The 14538-nt window shown below is 34.1% G+C and overlaps 3 protein-coding genes across 3 annotated transcripts; 2 read left to right on the top strand and 1 right to left on the bottom strand.

Moving 5' to 3' along the window:
* The first annotated feature begins 1227 nt into the window (after positions 1–1227).
* Positions 1228–5358, top strand: LOC108909897 (dual oxidase maturation factor 1). The gene is made up of 7 exons (XM_018714368.2): positions 1228–2160; positions 3305–3362; positions 3466–3702; positions 3820–4020; positions 4191–4355; positions 4404–4523; positions 4609–5358. Exons 1-7 carry the CDS (start codon positions 2002–2004, stop codon positions 4833–4835), a joined length of 1167 nt encoding a protein of 388 aa, XP_018569884.1. The 5' UTR covers positions 1228–2001; the 3' UTR covers positions 4836–5358.
* Positions 5359–5726: 368 nt separating this feature from the next.
* On the bottom strand, positions 5727–6685 carry LOC108909854 (uncharacterized protein C3orf38 homolog). Its single transcript, XM_018714285.1, has 2 exons — positions 6529–6685; positions 5727–6479 (listed from the first exon to the last, which is right to left on the bottom strand). Exons 1-2 carry the CDS (start codon positions 6644–6646, stop codon positions 5749–5751), a joined length of 849 nt encoding a protein of 282 aa, XP_018569801.1. The 5' UTR covers positions 6647–6685; the 3' UTR covers positions 5727–5748.
* Positions 6686–7211: 526 nt separating this feature from the next.
* Positions 7212–10589, top strand: LOC108909892 (AFG3-like protein 2). Its single transcript, XM_018714352.2, has 7 exons — positions 7212–7403; positions 7459–7745; positions 7847–7990; positions 8049–8142; positions 8331–8635; positions 8695–8813; positions 9109–10589. The coding sequence occupies exons 1-7, from the start codon at positions 7317–7319 to the stop codon at positions 10452–10454; spliced, it is 2382 nt and encodes a 793-aa protein (XP_018569868.1). The 5' UTR covers positions 7212–7316; the 3' UTR covers positions 10455–10589.
* Positions 10590–14538: the final 3949 nt, after the last annotated feature.

The raw sequence follows: 14538 nt of genomic DNA on the forward strand, positions 1-14538 counted from the left end.
AACAATATTTTGTCTCGTGATTTAGATAAAATAATAGATTTTCCTGTTACATCATACATTGTATATTGAAGTCGACATGCCTAGAAAACAAGTAAATATTGGGAGAAACTTAATATTACTCAATTACTCAAAATTTAATGAATCTGAAGCTATTCGAGGGACCTAACTACCCCAGTTTCCGGAACTAAAATAAATTTCTTCATTTCGGAGATATTGGCAGTGGGGTGTTAAATGGCACACCCTGTATACTATTTAGTAAACATTCAAAAAAAAGTATCGAAAAGATGAAAAATTGTTAATAACAATGAAATTTGTAAATCAATCAAAAAACCCTTACGATGTTCCCCAAGTTATGTTATTGTGAAACTCTGTACAAAATTTCAAGTCGATTCATTGAAAACTTCTTGAGTTATGTTTCCGGCCAGTTAAAAGAAGTGGTTTATCGAAAAGCACCTTTAAAATATTTGCTCCCATTCAGTATAAGAAATTTGTTAATTTGTTATATACCTTCAATCAGCTATACCTGCACTATACATCGACATTTTCTTTATCCTCTTCTTCTCAACTTTATCTGTGACTCAATTTGGTCTCTATAAATGCTATCACGCATGTTTTCACGAGTTATAAGCATGCCTGCAGAGAGGCATTACCCCTTAATTGAAATTAATTAAAGCTTCGTCTCTTTATGTAAATGTAAAGATCCAACTAGTAGAAGGTCTTTTTACCTTATTAATTTATCTAGCGTAGTGCATTCAAAAAAACTCATTTTTATTAATTCTGACTATTTAAGAGTCGTTAGTAAGGCATTGAAGAATTTAATATACGATTTTATAATTAAAATGCACTAAACATAAAATTAAGTTTTTCAGTTTTTCACTTATTTTTTTTTATGGATTAGGGGGCCTATATCCATAAAAATTTCCATTTAGTTTTACATATTATGTAATTTGTGTAACTTCCTTAGAAATTAAAATATTAAAAAAGGGATATGCGTTGTTTGGAAAAAGCGATTGCAAGGGTGCGTTAATTTTATAATCGTTAAGTTATGCATCTACTCCATTTTTCATCGGCTGTTTCATATCAGGCTGCTAAAAAGAATAGTCTTAATCAAGGGATTGATCCAATATATTACATTTTTTTGTTAATTATTTTAGTAAACCGGTTAATTAATTATTTATAAGAAGGTGCAGTAAATGTCCAAAAATAATGTTATTTAATATGGGTAGACTTTTTGTTTTTATATTTATTACTTAGAGTATAAGGAGTTTTAAAATAATAATTACAGAAACTCATTTTTTTGCAACAAATACATTCTTATTATACATTCCATTTTTAAAATATGCTAGTTCAGAATTCTTCCGTCAGCCACATGGATACGAAAAATTGTTAAATATTCCACAGTCGAGTTAAACTCTAGGAACAATTTTTTTTTCTTAGTCGTGTAGGAATAAAGAAATTGTTCCTGACGTGGAGGCGGAAGAATTGTTTTTAAATATGTATATTTAATACTTGTTTTTGTTACCACAGTTATTTCGATATTTTAAGATACGCGCTGCGATATTTATTTTGACGTTTTAACTTTTTCCTTTTAGTAGACACTATTTAATATTGGTGATTTATCTAGTATATTTAAATTTTTAAAAGCTGTTATATATATTTTTTGTTGACTTATAATCTTTGTGTATTTGTTGCTATTGTGATAAATAAAACAGCTATGTAACTATAAGCAATATATTAGCTCAATTTTTAATTAAATTCATTGACAATATTATTACATTCCATTTTATAACTTTTAAACTTGTTATGGGAATTAAAATTGTAACTTGATAATAAATAAAAATGATATAAACAAAACGTTCTTTTATCTTATCGTCCCACAGGAAGTGGCGACAGATTCTGGTTTTTTCGCTGCAATAGAGAATGTGATGATTGCCTTTGAGTGTCAGTGGTACTAAGTAGGTAAATGTGAAGCTGTATTGTATGAGTTTTTAATGTTATACAATGTGGTTCGAGCTTGGCAGATCGGAAGGGTATCCAACTCAGTACGGTCCAAATGCGACACCTGTCACCGTCGATGTTTTAGAAGCCGGGTTGATAACAGCTTTTGTTATTTTAGGAGCTTCTTTTTTTGTCGCGTTACCTACCACTAGGCTAAAAACGGTAAGTATACGAGTTTACACATACACGGTGTTCAGGAAACGGCAGAATCTCTCGAATCTATCACTCGTATCAAAAGTTCATATGAATTTTTATTATGGGGCTCACCCTGTAGGTTTCTGAGGTCTTGGAATTGAGAGTGGAAAATTGATTTTTCGTTTGAACTTTTTTGTTTTTTTTAATTTAATTTCCGCCGAATCTCAAAAAATTAAAACGTCTGTATCTCGAAAACGGACGAGTTTATTGATTTGCAACATATATACCTTTTTTATCTACAATTGAACGTAGTTCAATAATATCTAGTTAAAATATATAAAATTGTAGAATAATACGTTACACATACTTTTATATTTATAGGACAATATAACTAGCTCCACCTAGATGTGATACCAACACTGTTTGCATATTTGTATTTGCTATCTCAATAAACGTAAAACTACAAATTTTCAAAATAATCGATCCATACATACTTAAAATATAGCAAAAAATCAAAAATATATTTTTAACTTTAACACCCTGTAGAACGAAAAGGAGCAACAATTGACTAAGGCATGTTTGTCTCAATCACTATATTTTGACGTTAATAATCTGCCAGTAAGCTGTGTACCATTATTAATGACTCGCCCTGTATTCATAGAAATAACTTCAAATAACAGCGTCTACCCAAAAATTAAAAAAAAGTAAAAGTAAAAAAGTTCTAATGAAAAATTGATTTTCAACTCTCAACTTCGACATCTAATAACTTTAAAGTGCGAGTCCAAATAAAAAAATGTATATGAACCTGCGATGGTATCTTAGCGAGTCCTAATTAAACCTGAAAGAATGACCGTTATTTCCTGGACACTATCTATACGTTAAAAATTTTATTAATCATTCATTACAAATTATGAAGTTTTCTAAAAATACTTTTGAAATTAAAAAAAAGGATACAATTTAATTTAATTTTAGTATGGAAAAAACTACTAGAAATTAATTTTTTTAGACCAAATTTTTGTAACCCAGTCCATTTTTTGTAAATGATAGTTATATACAGACTGTTTTAGGATTAACTGCCAAATTTAAAATATAGTAAATTGAATGATGAAAAAAATACAAAAATTTCAAAGTAATACAATTATACATTTTTAAATTGTTATTTTTTCCCCAGAATTTAATTGTGTTTACAAGAGTTTCAATTACATTATTAATAGGAGTATTATTATTAGGTAAGTCATTATTTCGTAAAAATATATAATATTGCTGCATTTATACATATCTTTAAGACTCGAAATAGCTTAAGAACAAATCACTTTTTAAAGTAACTTTCAGTGAACAACTTTGGACAAGAATGGGAGGTGGGACACATCGTATCTAAAACCCCGTATAGAGCCGGTACTCATCAAGAAATAAACGCATCAATTTCAGTAAAAATAGCTCTAAGGGGTGTGAATGTGACATTAAGAAATATAACAGATCTCAAGGGCAAATTGGAATACGAAAAAATTGACTACAATGAACGATTTGAGTGGACGTGGGACCAAGGACGGTTTGGCTTTGGACCGTATGGTAAAAATTATAGATGTTTACTTAACGCATAATTATACCAAGTATTATAGGTACTCGGTGTTCAAAATACTACGGTTTGTTATTATTGTTGCTTTATTTTTGATTTGTTAAATGTAGCTGGCCATATACAACAGCAGTTCAGAGCCGCGCAACTTCGAGGGCTGCCTTTACCTATTCTCTGGGTAGTAGACTATTTTGTGATCGATGGTGAAGGATTTAGATTTGGCAGATTCTATAGGACCGCTGGATGGTACACACATATCGTACTGTGGGCCGCTTTCGCTTGCTGGCTACTTGTAATTATTTTATTCAGATCAGGTGATTATTTAGAAACCTATAATGTCTCAATTTATGGGTGTAAAGACCAGTAACATAGTAACTAAAACTAAGAATGTGCATATTTGCAAGTTAAACTTTCTCAAAATTGAAAATCTTAAGCTTGCTACAATATTACGAATATTATTTTAAAAAGTATATGAATCTTTCAGTGATAAATTATGGGGCATACACTCTAGGAATGTGTGGTATACTTCAGATAATAGGAAATTTGATTTGGCTTCTCGTAAGAAATCCAAACCCACTGCTTATACCTTTTGAAGATGCCATTCTAAAAACGAAATTTGGATTTAACTATTGGGCAACCCTCGTGACTGGTAAGGTAAGAGATTTAACGTATTAACTGATTTAATTGTTTATTGTAGGAATTTTTTGCCTTATTTTATCGATTGTAATATTATATATGGATTATAAATATGACCAGGTCCTTTATGATTTATTTGGAATTAATCCTCTCAACAGCTACGATGAAGTAGCTTACCTAAGTAAGTATATGTACTCGGAAAATGATAAATTGCAGTGATAAAATTTGCTCAAAAAAGTTACAAGATCTTATAAATTCGATTTCAGCTAAGAAGGAACGGCTTCTTTTAAGACCAAAAAATTCATATAAACCTCCATCTGATATTCCATTAGTAGACGTTTCGAACGATCCTCAGGAAGATGAAGACGTGGATTATATACCAGTCTACTTGAAGAGAAAAACGATTGTAGCAGCCCCCAAAGTAAGCAGAAAGAATAAGCCGAAACGTTATCAACCAAGCACTTCAGAAGCAATCTCTGAAGTACCATATTAATTAAATAATTTTATCTATAATTAACACGGTAAAGACAAAAAGGTGTATTGTTCATTTGTATTGAATAGTATAATGTGTATTGTTCATTTGTGTATTGCGTAAATAGGCAAGGCTAAAAATTATCCGGAACTTGTTCGATTTATTTCAGACAACGTATTTAATAATTTTGCAATAAATTTGTTTTCAAATAAATTTATGGAATTCTAGAATTTCATGTAATAATTCAATGTAAAATAATTCTGATGTTGCTAAGCATGTAAAAACTATGCAGGTATTCAGTGCTAGACCAAAAAATTATTTCTTTGCCAAATTTTTCTGTACTTTCTTGTGGAAATGTTAATTAAGTTGTCTGGCGTTTTGTTTTTCGAAATTTAAAAAATAAGAAAAATAAAACTATTTGTAGCCAAAGAACGTTCAGTAGTTTAGTGTAATGTAATTTAGTCTTATTAAGATTGAAGAATTTGTAACAACTAATTTGGAACTTATAATAAATTGAACAAAAATACTAATATTTGAATATTATTTAATACTTCACAAACTCCTTTTCAAAAAAATATTTGATTTTTTTGTAATTGTACGAGTTATGGAATAAATGGAAATAAATAGGAATAAACTGGAATAAAAGAGAATAAAGTTAGATTTGAAAGTTAACGTTTAATATTTTTTCGAGATTTATCTAAGAAATAGATATTAGATAACTTCTGAGACTGTAAAGTAATAATATCAGTGAATCTTCTAAATAAAAAAGATGTGTATAAACAAACGCGTTTGTAAAAAGACTGGTGGCTTGTTAATGTTAGTTTACAATTTACATACCCGAACAATTTGTTTTCAAATAAGTAAAACACTCATTATTTTAACAATCTTAATATCGCAATAAAACGATTCATCGAGTGTATGAACCAAATGTATATTAGCTTGAAGGCAACATTAACAAATTCGAAGTTAGTCCACTGTCACTCAACGTAGGCGGGCCTATAACGTCACTTTTACTCCTTACATTTAATTCAGAACTTTTTATCTTCCAATTGTTGTCACAAAATGGGTCTCTAGCTAAGGCAAAAACTTGTTCAAATAGTCCCGCACATACTTCTTGAATGTGTAGAGTTCCGCAAGCTAAAACTAGTACTAAACCGTGTGGATCCATCCGTCCTTGGATACCCTCGGTTGATACATTTGGATTAAAAAATAAATTGTGCTGCGATTTTAATTGAAACAGAGCTTGTACAATTTCCTCGGGATTATTTTCAATTACCGTAGTATCACAATCATCATCTGAATACATGTTTATTGTTAATTTTGCATCTTGATAAAAATGCTCGGATCCTATAATTTCATCTGTATTCATTAATGAATAAAACCATTTGGTAAATTGTTCTGCTAGTAAACTAATACTGTTAACTTCTTGTACTTCCTTGTTGCTTATCTGCTGTGGGGCTAAATTTGAAACAGCTTGGTTATGGCTATCATCATAAATATTCCACAACTTGATTATTTGATCAATAAGGTCATTTTTTGTAGTTGGAAGTTTAACTGGAATATTTTTTTCATCGAGATATGAAAACAGTATTTCTCTTGTCACTACTTTTCTCCTTAAAATGCTTATTTCATCTGGAGAATATTTTAATATGACTTTTGAAGCATCTTAAAAAAAACAAATCGTAACAATACAACTTAAATTTTACTATCTTACCATCTCTAGAATATATCTTCAAAAGGCCTTGTGTAACAGTTTTAGCTAGAGCAAATAAATCATCATCTTCTAGTTTATCTAATAATTCTTGAATGCCGGAATCGTTAGAACTTGTCATAGCTCTATTTAGAAAATGTTGCAGCAACTCATTTACACTATTTTTTCTTAAAATATAAGGTTAGAAATCAGCTCAGCCCACTAAGTTCACTTCACTTAACGATCTGTTCAGCTGATCAGCTAAGTTCCTTTTGGAAGCCATTGAGTGAAGTGCTCTCCTCTCAAGCTTATCCAGATAGTTAAAGCATTGTTTAGGGTGTAACTATATAAACAATGGTTAAAGTGAGGTAAACGATAATCGCACTTGAGATTCACTTCAAACAGTTGAAATAAAAGCTCGCTTTTTTGCTTTTACTGCAGGAAAAAATTCCGTATTATTTAAAAACATACAATCACGTCCATTTTACATAATGTAGGGTGTCGATATGTAGAAATTATTATATTATTAAACCATTTACCAATCTGATTATTACAATTATTAACAAAGAATTCCCAGATTATAATACTGATCAATGGTGTAAATTGACAGAATAGAGGAGGCGATATGACGTGACGTAGGCGATATTTTTGTGGGCCACATTAATCGATTATTACAGTGTCGTAGGTCTAACACTAGATGGTGCTACAAGCCACAACTTAAAGGCTATTTTTTTAATGTGATATAAAATGAGGTTATAAATTTTCTGAAAGTTATGAGATGTTAACTTTCAGTATTTATTAAAATCCTAGAAATGGCATATCGGCTTCTAAGTAGTGGTAGAAGATTAGAAAATTTAGTTTGGAAAACACTGAAACAGTACAATGTGAATTGTCCGCAGGTATAAAAATATTTCATAACCTTTTATAATATTCTGACTGTCATCATATTTTTAGCGTAATTTTTCCTTTAAAAGAGCGGTATTAGATGAATGGAGATTATTTTGTGAGAAGCCTCCAAAGGGATTTGAGAAATATTTTAAACCAGGGAGTGGAAAGGAACTTAGACAAGAATCGAAAGAAGCAAAAGAAACCAAAGAAGTAAAAGGAAAAGATGCTAAACAGGAACCACCTAAAGAAGCACCTAAACCTCCTCCTCCATCAGCAAGTTCTAGAAGCCCTGGAGGAGGTTCTAAACCGTACGAACAGTGGTCATTTGGCCTTTTTGGTGGCACTGGAAGAGGGTAAGATTGAGTTATATAATTTAAGTAAGATGTTTATTGTTTGATAAATTTCTAAATAAGTACTAGTAAATTTCTTTCCTCTTAATAATATATGGATACAGGGGTAGTGGTGGTAAACCGTTTGGCGACAACGAACGGGACAAATGGTATATCTTAGGAGCTGCAGCAGCGATTGCCTTTTTAGCCACTATTACAATGTGGGAAATGGGCTATAAAGAAATAGGTTGGAAGGAATTTGTCCACAGGTATATTTACTAAGAAAACTTGTTGTTGCAGATTACAATATTTTTTTATAATTTGCAGTTACCTACAGAGAGGAGTTGTTGAAAAACTTGAGGTTGTAAATAAAAAGTGGGTCCGGGTCAAGTTGTTACCTGGAAACACTGTGGAGGGAGCTGTAAGTGTAGATATTTTATTAGTTCAAGTTTCGAACCTTGCTCATAGTTCAGTTAAACTTGTTTCATGTTTTTTTATATGCAAGTGAACTGTTTGATTTACAGACTAAGTAAAGATTTATATAAAAAATGTACTGAAATTTTGAATATTATCCTGTAAAAAATTATTCATGGTCCTCTTTATGCCTAGAATGCAATATGGTTCAATATTGGAAGCGTGGACTCGTTTGAGCGAAATCTCGAAAATGCCCAAATAGAGATGAGTCTGGATCCCCCAAACTTCGTCCCTGTCATATACAAGAATGAGCTAGAAGCCGCTAGCCTTTCTGGCATGCTGCCAACCATTTTAGTTATTGGTTTTCTAATTTATATGATGAGACGATCTGCGGAAATGATGGGAGGCAAAAGAGGAAAGAAGGGTGGGGGTCTCTTTGGCGGAGTTATGGAAAGCACAGCCAAACTTATCAATTCTAATGAAATTGGAGTCAAATTTAAGTGAGAAATGTTAGAAGATATTTTTGTTTACAGGATTATAAAAATATGTGTCATTTCAGGGATGTGGCGGGTTGCGAGGAGGCTAAAATAGAAATCATGGAATTCGTGAATTTTTTGAAAAATCCACAGCAGTACATAGATCTTGGAGCAAAAATTCCTAAGGGAGCTATGCTTACAGGTATATTTCATTTTCTGAATATTACTTACACTTCGTTTCGAATTTCTTTTATTTTTTTTACGGTAACCACTTTTTAAATGGAAATCTATTTTTCTTTTTTTTTCTAATAAATCTGCCTATCTGCACTTAAAATTAAACGAATGGAATCAAAATAGACTATTTTTTTATATAGAATTAATTACTTTTAAACATTTAAATCATTGCTCCATTAACCATAGCTTTTGTAATTGCGCGTAAGATACTTTCCCGTTAAATCTGTACACGAGAGAGAGCTACAAAGCAGTTTTATTTTTAGGGCCCCCTGGTACTGGTAAAACTCTTCTTGCCAAAGCCACGGCCGGAGAAGCCAACGTTCCGTTCATTACAGTGTCCGGATCGGAATTTTTAGAAATGTTTGTAGGTGTAGGTCCTTCCAGAGTTAGGGATTTATTTTCTATGGCCCGCAAACACGCTCCTTGTATCCTGTTCATTGATGAAATCGACGCAGTGGGTCGTAAAAGGGGAGGACGCAGCTTTGGTGGCCATTCGGAGCAGGAGAACACCCTAAATCAGCTGTTGGTGGAAATGGACGGGTTCAACACTACCACAAATGTCGTAGTACTCGCTGCTACTAACAGAGTTGACATTCTCGACAAGGCCCTGCTCAGACCTGGACGTTTTGATAGACAGATTTTCGTGCCAGCTCCCGATATTAAAGGTCGTGCAAGTATTTTCAAGGTTCACTTAGGACCGTTAAAAACTAACCTGGATAAAGCGGATCTTGCGAGAAAAATGGCCGCACTAACCCCGGGTTTTACCGGCGCCGACATTGCTAACGTTTGTAACGAAGCGGCTCTCATAGCGGCGCGAGATTTAAACGAAACGATTAACATGAAACATTTCGAACAAGCCATCGAGCGTGTTGTGGCTGGAATGGAGAAGAAGACAAACGTATTGTCGCCTGAGGAAAAGAAAACGGTTGCGTACCACGAGGCCGGCCACGCCGTGGCTGGTTGGTTCTTGGAGCACGCCGATCCTCTCCTCAAAGTTTCTATTATACCCCGCGGTAAAGGCTTGGGTTACGCACAGTACTTACCGAAGGATCAGTATTTGTACACAAAAGAGCAACTTTTCGACAGAATGTGCATGACTTTAGGCGGACGCGTATCGGAAGAACTATTCTTTAGCAGAATCACGACGGGTGCACAGGATGATCTCAAAAAAGTGACTCAGAGTGCTTACGCGCAAGTAGTGCACTATGGCATGAACGAGAAAGTCGGCAACGTGAGTTTCGATATGCCCCGAGAAGGCGAAATGCAGTTAGAAAAACCTTATTCGGAAAGTACGGCTCAGTTGATCGACGTCGAGGTTAGGAAATTGATTGACAACGCACATAAACATACGACCGATTTATTAACCCACCACAAAGACCAGGTCGCCAAAGTGGCAGAGAGACTGTTGAAGCAGGAAATAATCAGTCGCGACGATATGATCGAACTGTTAGGCAAGAGGCCGTTCCCGGAAAAATCCACGTACGAGGAGTTCGTCGAGGGAACCGGTTCGTTTGAGGAAGACACGCAGCTGCCGGAAGGTCTGAAAGAGTGGAATAAAGAAAAAGCAAAAGAGCCGGCACCCGAGAAATCGCAACAGCCGACTGTTTGAAATTATTTTTTGTTTTTTATCTTACCCCGTTTTTTTGTAGTTATATTTTATTGTAAAGTATTGTAATTAAATATTTTTATTATCTCTGCAGACGAGATATCAATAAAATATGTACTGATTAATAGATCAAACTAAATCGACGAGGTTTGACTTTTTTTTTTAGAAACTTAAAAATGTATATAATTACACTTATTAAGAGGGCTCTATAGCAAATAGGCAACCAGCAATACATTTTTATTGATTTTATTACACAGTTTGTCTAAATATGAATCAATGCACAAATAACAGACTTTCCTCCATTCTATCACAGTTTTTCTGTAAAATGGACATTGTTTGAAACTCAAATTACTTTTTGGTGGAAAGAAATTTGTAATTTTCGATACAAATTACAAGAGTTTTACACGCAAATGGACGTCAAGTAAAAAACTGACTTGACTCTAAAGTAAAAAAGGCGTCGGCGACCACCCTCTGGACACCTGGTGCACTGAAATGAGATCAACAATTCCAAACAAGTTATTGCAGTATTAACGGTAGTCTCAAATATATTGAAAATTTACTGTTTATTGATTTTTCAAGCGATGACGCCGATTTCAAGGTCCAGGTTCCGATGCACCAGGTGTCCGGGGGGTGGTTTGCGACGCCAGATTGGAGAAGAGCGCCCCGAAAAAATCCCTGATGTGATTTTCGGCTCGTTTACGCGAATTTTACAGGAAAACTCCCGGAGATGACGTCCATGTCCAGGTTCCGGTGCATCGTCAGGTGTACGGCGGGTGCTCGCCGACGCCAGGTTAGGAATCGCCCGAAAAACCCCGGGTGTCAAGTCTCGTTGCAGTTAAGAGTGAAATTCAGGAGAAGCCTCAGAGATGACGTTCATCATCAATCCTAAGCTCTAGGTCGGCGATGAACAAATTTGAAGGTCAGATTCGGGACCAGCGACCTCGAAAACCTCCAGGTTCCTGATTTGAGTCCATTCCAGGCATTATTAACCGAGTTATGAATTTAAAAAAATGCATTTTTCCGGATGTATTTTGCACTGCACAAATGCAATTTGGCCGAAAAACATAATACAAAGTTGCTACATTTTTTCCACATAATTTTAGAAACCGAATGCAAAAACCCCATCTTGATACGACTTGATCGAAAAATTTCTGAGATTTCGGCTCTTTTTGTGCTTTATTTTCTCGACTATTGGGGTTCAGATAGCGGGTCGGCCCCGACAGAGTCTAGCCCAAGAACACAAAGACAAGACAAAGATTTCTATCCAAACTTAAGGTGCAAAAGGAGACAACATTGGAGTACTTGAACTATAGAGCAGAACTAGGTAGCAACAACCATATTATTTTCTTCTGTAGAACAGTTTATTGCTCAAATTCTCATAGAATAATTGACTTCTATAAAAAATTATGACACATCCTTATGTTAATTTAATTTCATAGGTGTTAACATAGTTGTAACGACAAATTTTCGCTAAACAGTTTTTATCTAGGAAAAATTAAAAAAAATTCAAATTCTATCAGAATTTATTGTATAGAGGAAAGAACTGGAAAAACTGTGTACATTTAAAAAACGGAATATTGACATTCTATTGCACTACTGCCAAAATATCGAGTTCACGGTTGTTTCATTTTGTTAAATAGACTCATAGAACTGTGTAAATTCCTCAACGTGAATTTCTCAAAATAATTGGGCAATATTTACGCGTCTATTGTTATTTGTCAAAAATAGAAGTCGAATCGATAACTAGGTAAATGAAACGTTGGTGCGTCAGGTATTTCGCGGAAATCGGGGAGCCCTCCTCAGGTCGACTTAATTCGACAAAGGAGGAGGGTAGCGGCCGGTTCATCGGCCGCACTCTCTCGGCCGGAGCGGGTCCCCGGCGTGCCGTTTCGTCCGCTTGCCGCACTGTTGCGCTCCTCCGGCGTCTGGCGTCGCCCCTCGCCCCAGGCCGTCCCTTTACTGCGCCCCCGTAACGCGAAAACGCCACAGCGGAATAGCTGGCCATGAAAAATTTAATCTAGCTCCCCGGCCTTGTTAAAACTGTCGCAGAGCTGCGGGTCCAGTCCAATTTCTGCGTTTCGCCAGTGGTAGGCTGCCAGGGATCTGATGTAGGTACTCGTTTTCGTTTTATTCCTGTACTGTAACGGATTCAATTCCGTCTCGGGAGTCTGATACGTCTCTCGTTGCGGCGGCCGTTTTTAGAAATACCTATGTTCGCTTGACCACAAATTTCGTTGAAGCAATAGTTTTATTCGACTGACAAATCTGAAAATTGATTATGTGAACTTTAGATTTGTTCAAATAGGTTTGATTAAAAGGCGTAGAAATTTTTTATGTATTTTACATTATACTAACTCATTTAATTTTTCCTGACTATCTTTTACACCTGTGTATTTATTGTTTACTTACTAGTAATTTGTATGAAGAATATAAACATTTTTGTAAAAGTTATTTCTCAATAATTTAAATTTACCGCCTAATTCTAGGTTATAGTTGGTGTCGTTGGTGGCGGTAGTGGTTGTGTACATTTGAAAATATTTCAATTGTTTTTATAACGCGTGGGTATAGAAAATCCTAGACTGAGGTAAATATCGTTTTATTTCGTGTAGTTTTGTGATAGTGTAGATAAATACTTTATTTTAAAAGCTGTGTTGTGTTTTAAATTAGTGACTAATAATCGGACTTAAAATTTTGCACTGTGCGCTAGGGTCAGGCAGATTATATACAGACAAAATACAGAGGTATTGAAAGCTGCTACCAGTTATGTTCAAATACAAATGCATTATTTAAAAACAACGTGAGTGTAGTGGTTGCAGATTAACATGTTTCTCAATATTTAGTCCGAAGTATCTTGAATATTATTAAACATAGATTTGACAGTATATTATTATGGATGGAATCAAAGTCGACTTTCTGTGCATTGTAGTTGTTCCAACATAAACTGCAAAAGCGACAGTGATTTGATTTGCCCTAAGTCACGTGTGTAAGAATACTGCCAAAAGGTTTGTTGAATAGAAATTGATTTTCCGATTTAGATAATTCGCGAAAGCTAATAAAAAATACACATATTAAGAGTAAGATAATAAAGAGAAAACATTTACTAAAAGAATTGAATATGTTCACGAAAAACACAAGATGCGAAAAAATGGTAAAATTTATAGACGTAATTTATTTTCTTGGAAGACTTGAACGGGGCTATACTGGATATCTGAAAATAGGTACATATATTTATTAAATTTGTTAGTAAAATATGGTCTCTAAAACATTATGTATTTAGAAATTTAAAAATAATTGGTGAAAATTAATGTTGAATTTACTTCTGTTTTCTGTTTTTCCACATGCAGATGAATCATATAAATTTTAAAGGACGAGTTGTAATAATTAATTCGGAAATAATAATAATAAATTAAGTAGGTAACACAAAAAAATAAAACGACATTTTTGTAAAGGAATCTACACTTTTTCTTATCTGGAATCTTTTATTTCTAATTCAATTATAATTTCGTCAAACCTAATCTTTAGTTTTTTGTATTTTTTTTTTAATATTTCTGTTGTAACAATGTTAATGTTTGTGGTGAAATAACAGTACACCATTGACACGATTTTCAATTAATTACAGAAAAAATAACGAAAAGTTCAGATAACGCGGTTGTGAAACGCCACTGGTTTACATCAACTGTCCTCGGTCCGGTCCTCCAGGACGACAGGCCCTGAATTCAAACAAGTGACAGCTGATACGGGGCTGACATTCTTTGTGCGACCGAAACAAAAACAGCAATTGCAGATTTCAAATGACAACGAATTTAATTGTGAATACGAGCTCGCGGTTTCACTAAGTTTTTACACCCCACGAGACAAAAGAGCTTTAATTTCACTGATGGGAATGCCATGTACATCGCTGCTTATGTTTTTAACTCTAATGCCTAGTGGAAATTCTTTGTTCTCCCCGCACTCCGGTTTAATTGGATAAAAGTTTTATAACGCTGGTGATTAAGATATTAATGTCGACTCGAGAGCTTCTTTATTTTGAATCTTCCAGTATCAATTTGTGCACACCGAGCGCGACTGGTTTGATCTGCAGAATTGG

This window comes from Anoplophora glabripennis, unplaced genomic scaffold (genome assembly GCF_000390285.2).
Source record: "Anoplophora glabripennis isolate ALB-LARVAE unplaced genomic scaffold, Agla_2.0 scaffold28, whole genome shotgun sequence".
Taxonomy (NCBI): Eukaryota; Metazoa; Arthropoda; class Insecta; order Coleoptera; family Cerambycidae; genus Anoplophora; species Anoplophora glabripennis.

What these genes read in the sequence shown, in the direction of transcription:
- LOC108909854 (XM_018714285.1), bottom strand. Translation starts at nt 6,646, where the DNA reads ATGACAAGTTCTAACGATTCCGGCATTCAAGAATTATTAGATAAACTA. An exon ending in GAAGATATATTCTAGAGATG is followed by an intron (nt 6,480 to 6,528) that starts GTAAGATAGTAA and finishes GTTTTTTTTAAG; the next exon opens with ATGCTTCAAAAGTCATATTA.
- LOC108909897 (XM_018714368.2), top strand. Translation starts at nt 2,002, where the DNA reads ATGTGGTTCGAGCTTGGCAGATCGGAAGGGTATCCAACTCAGTACGGT. An exon ending in CTACCACTAGGCTAAAAACG is followed by an intron (nt 2,161 to 3,304) that starts GTAAGTATACGA and finishes TTTTTTCCCCAG; the next exon opens with AATTTAATTGTGTTTACAAG. An exon ending in CGATGAAGTAGCTTACCTAA is followed by an intron (nt 4,524 to 4,608) that starts GTAAGTATATGT and finishes ATTCGATTTCAG; the next exon opens with CTAAGAAGGAACGGCTTCTT.
- LOC108909892 (XM_018714352.2), top strand. Translation starts at nt 7,317, where the DNA reads ATGGCATATCGGCTTCTAAGTAGTGGTAGAAGATTAGAAAATTTAGTT. An exon ending in ACAATGTGAATTGTCCGCAG is followed by an intron (nt 7,404 to 7,458) that starts GTATAAAAATAT and finishes TCATATTTTTAG; the next exon opens with CGTAATTTTTCCTTTAAAAG. An exon ending in TTTGGTGGCACTGGAAGAGG is followed by an intron (nt 7,746 to 7,846) that starts GTAAGATTGAGT and finishes ATATGGATACAG; the next exon opens with GGGTAGTGGTGGTAAACCGT.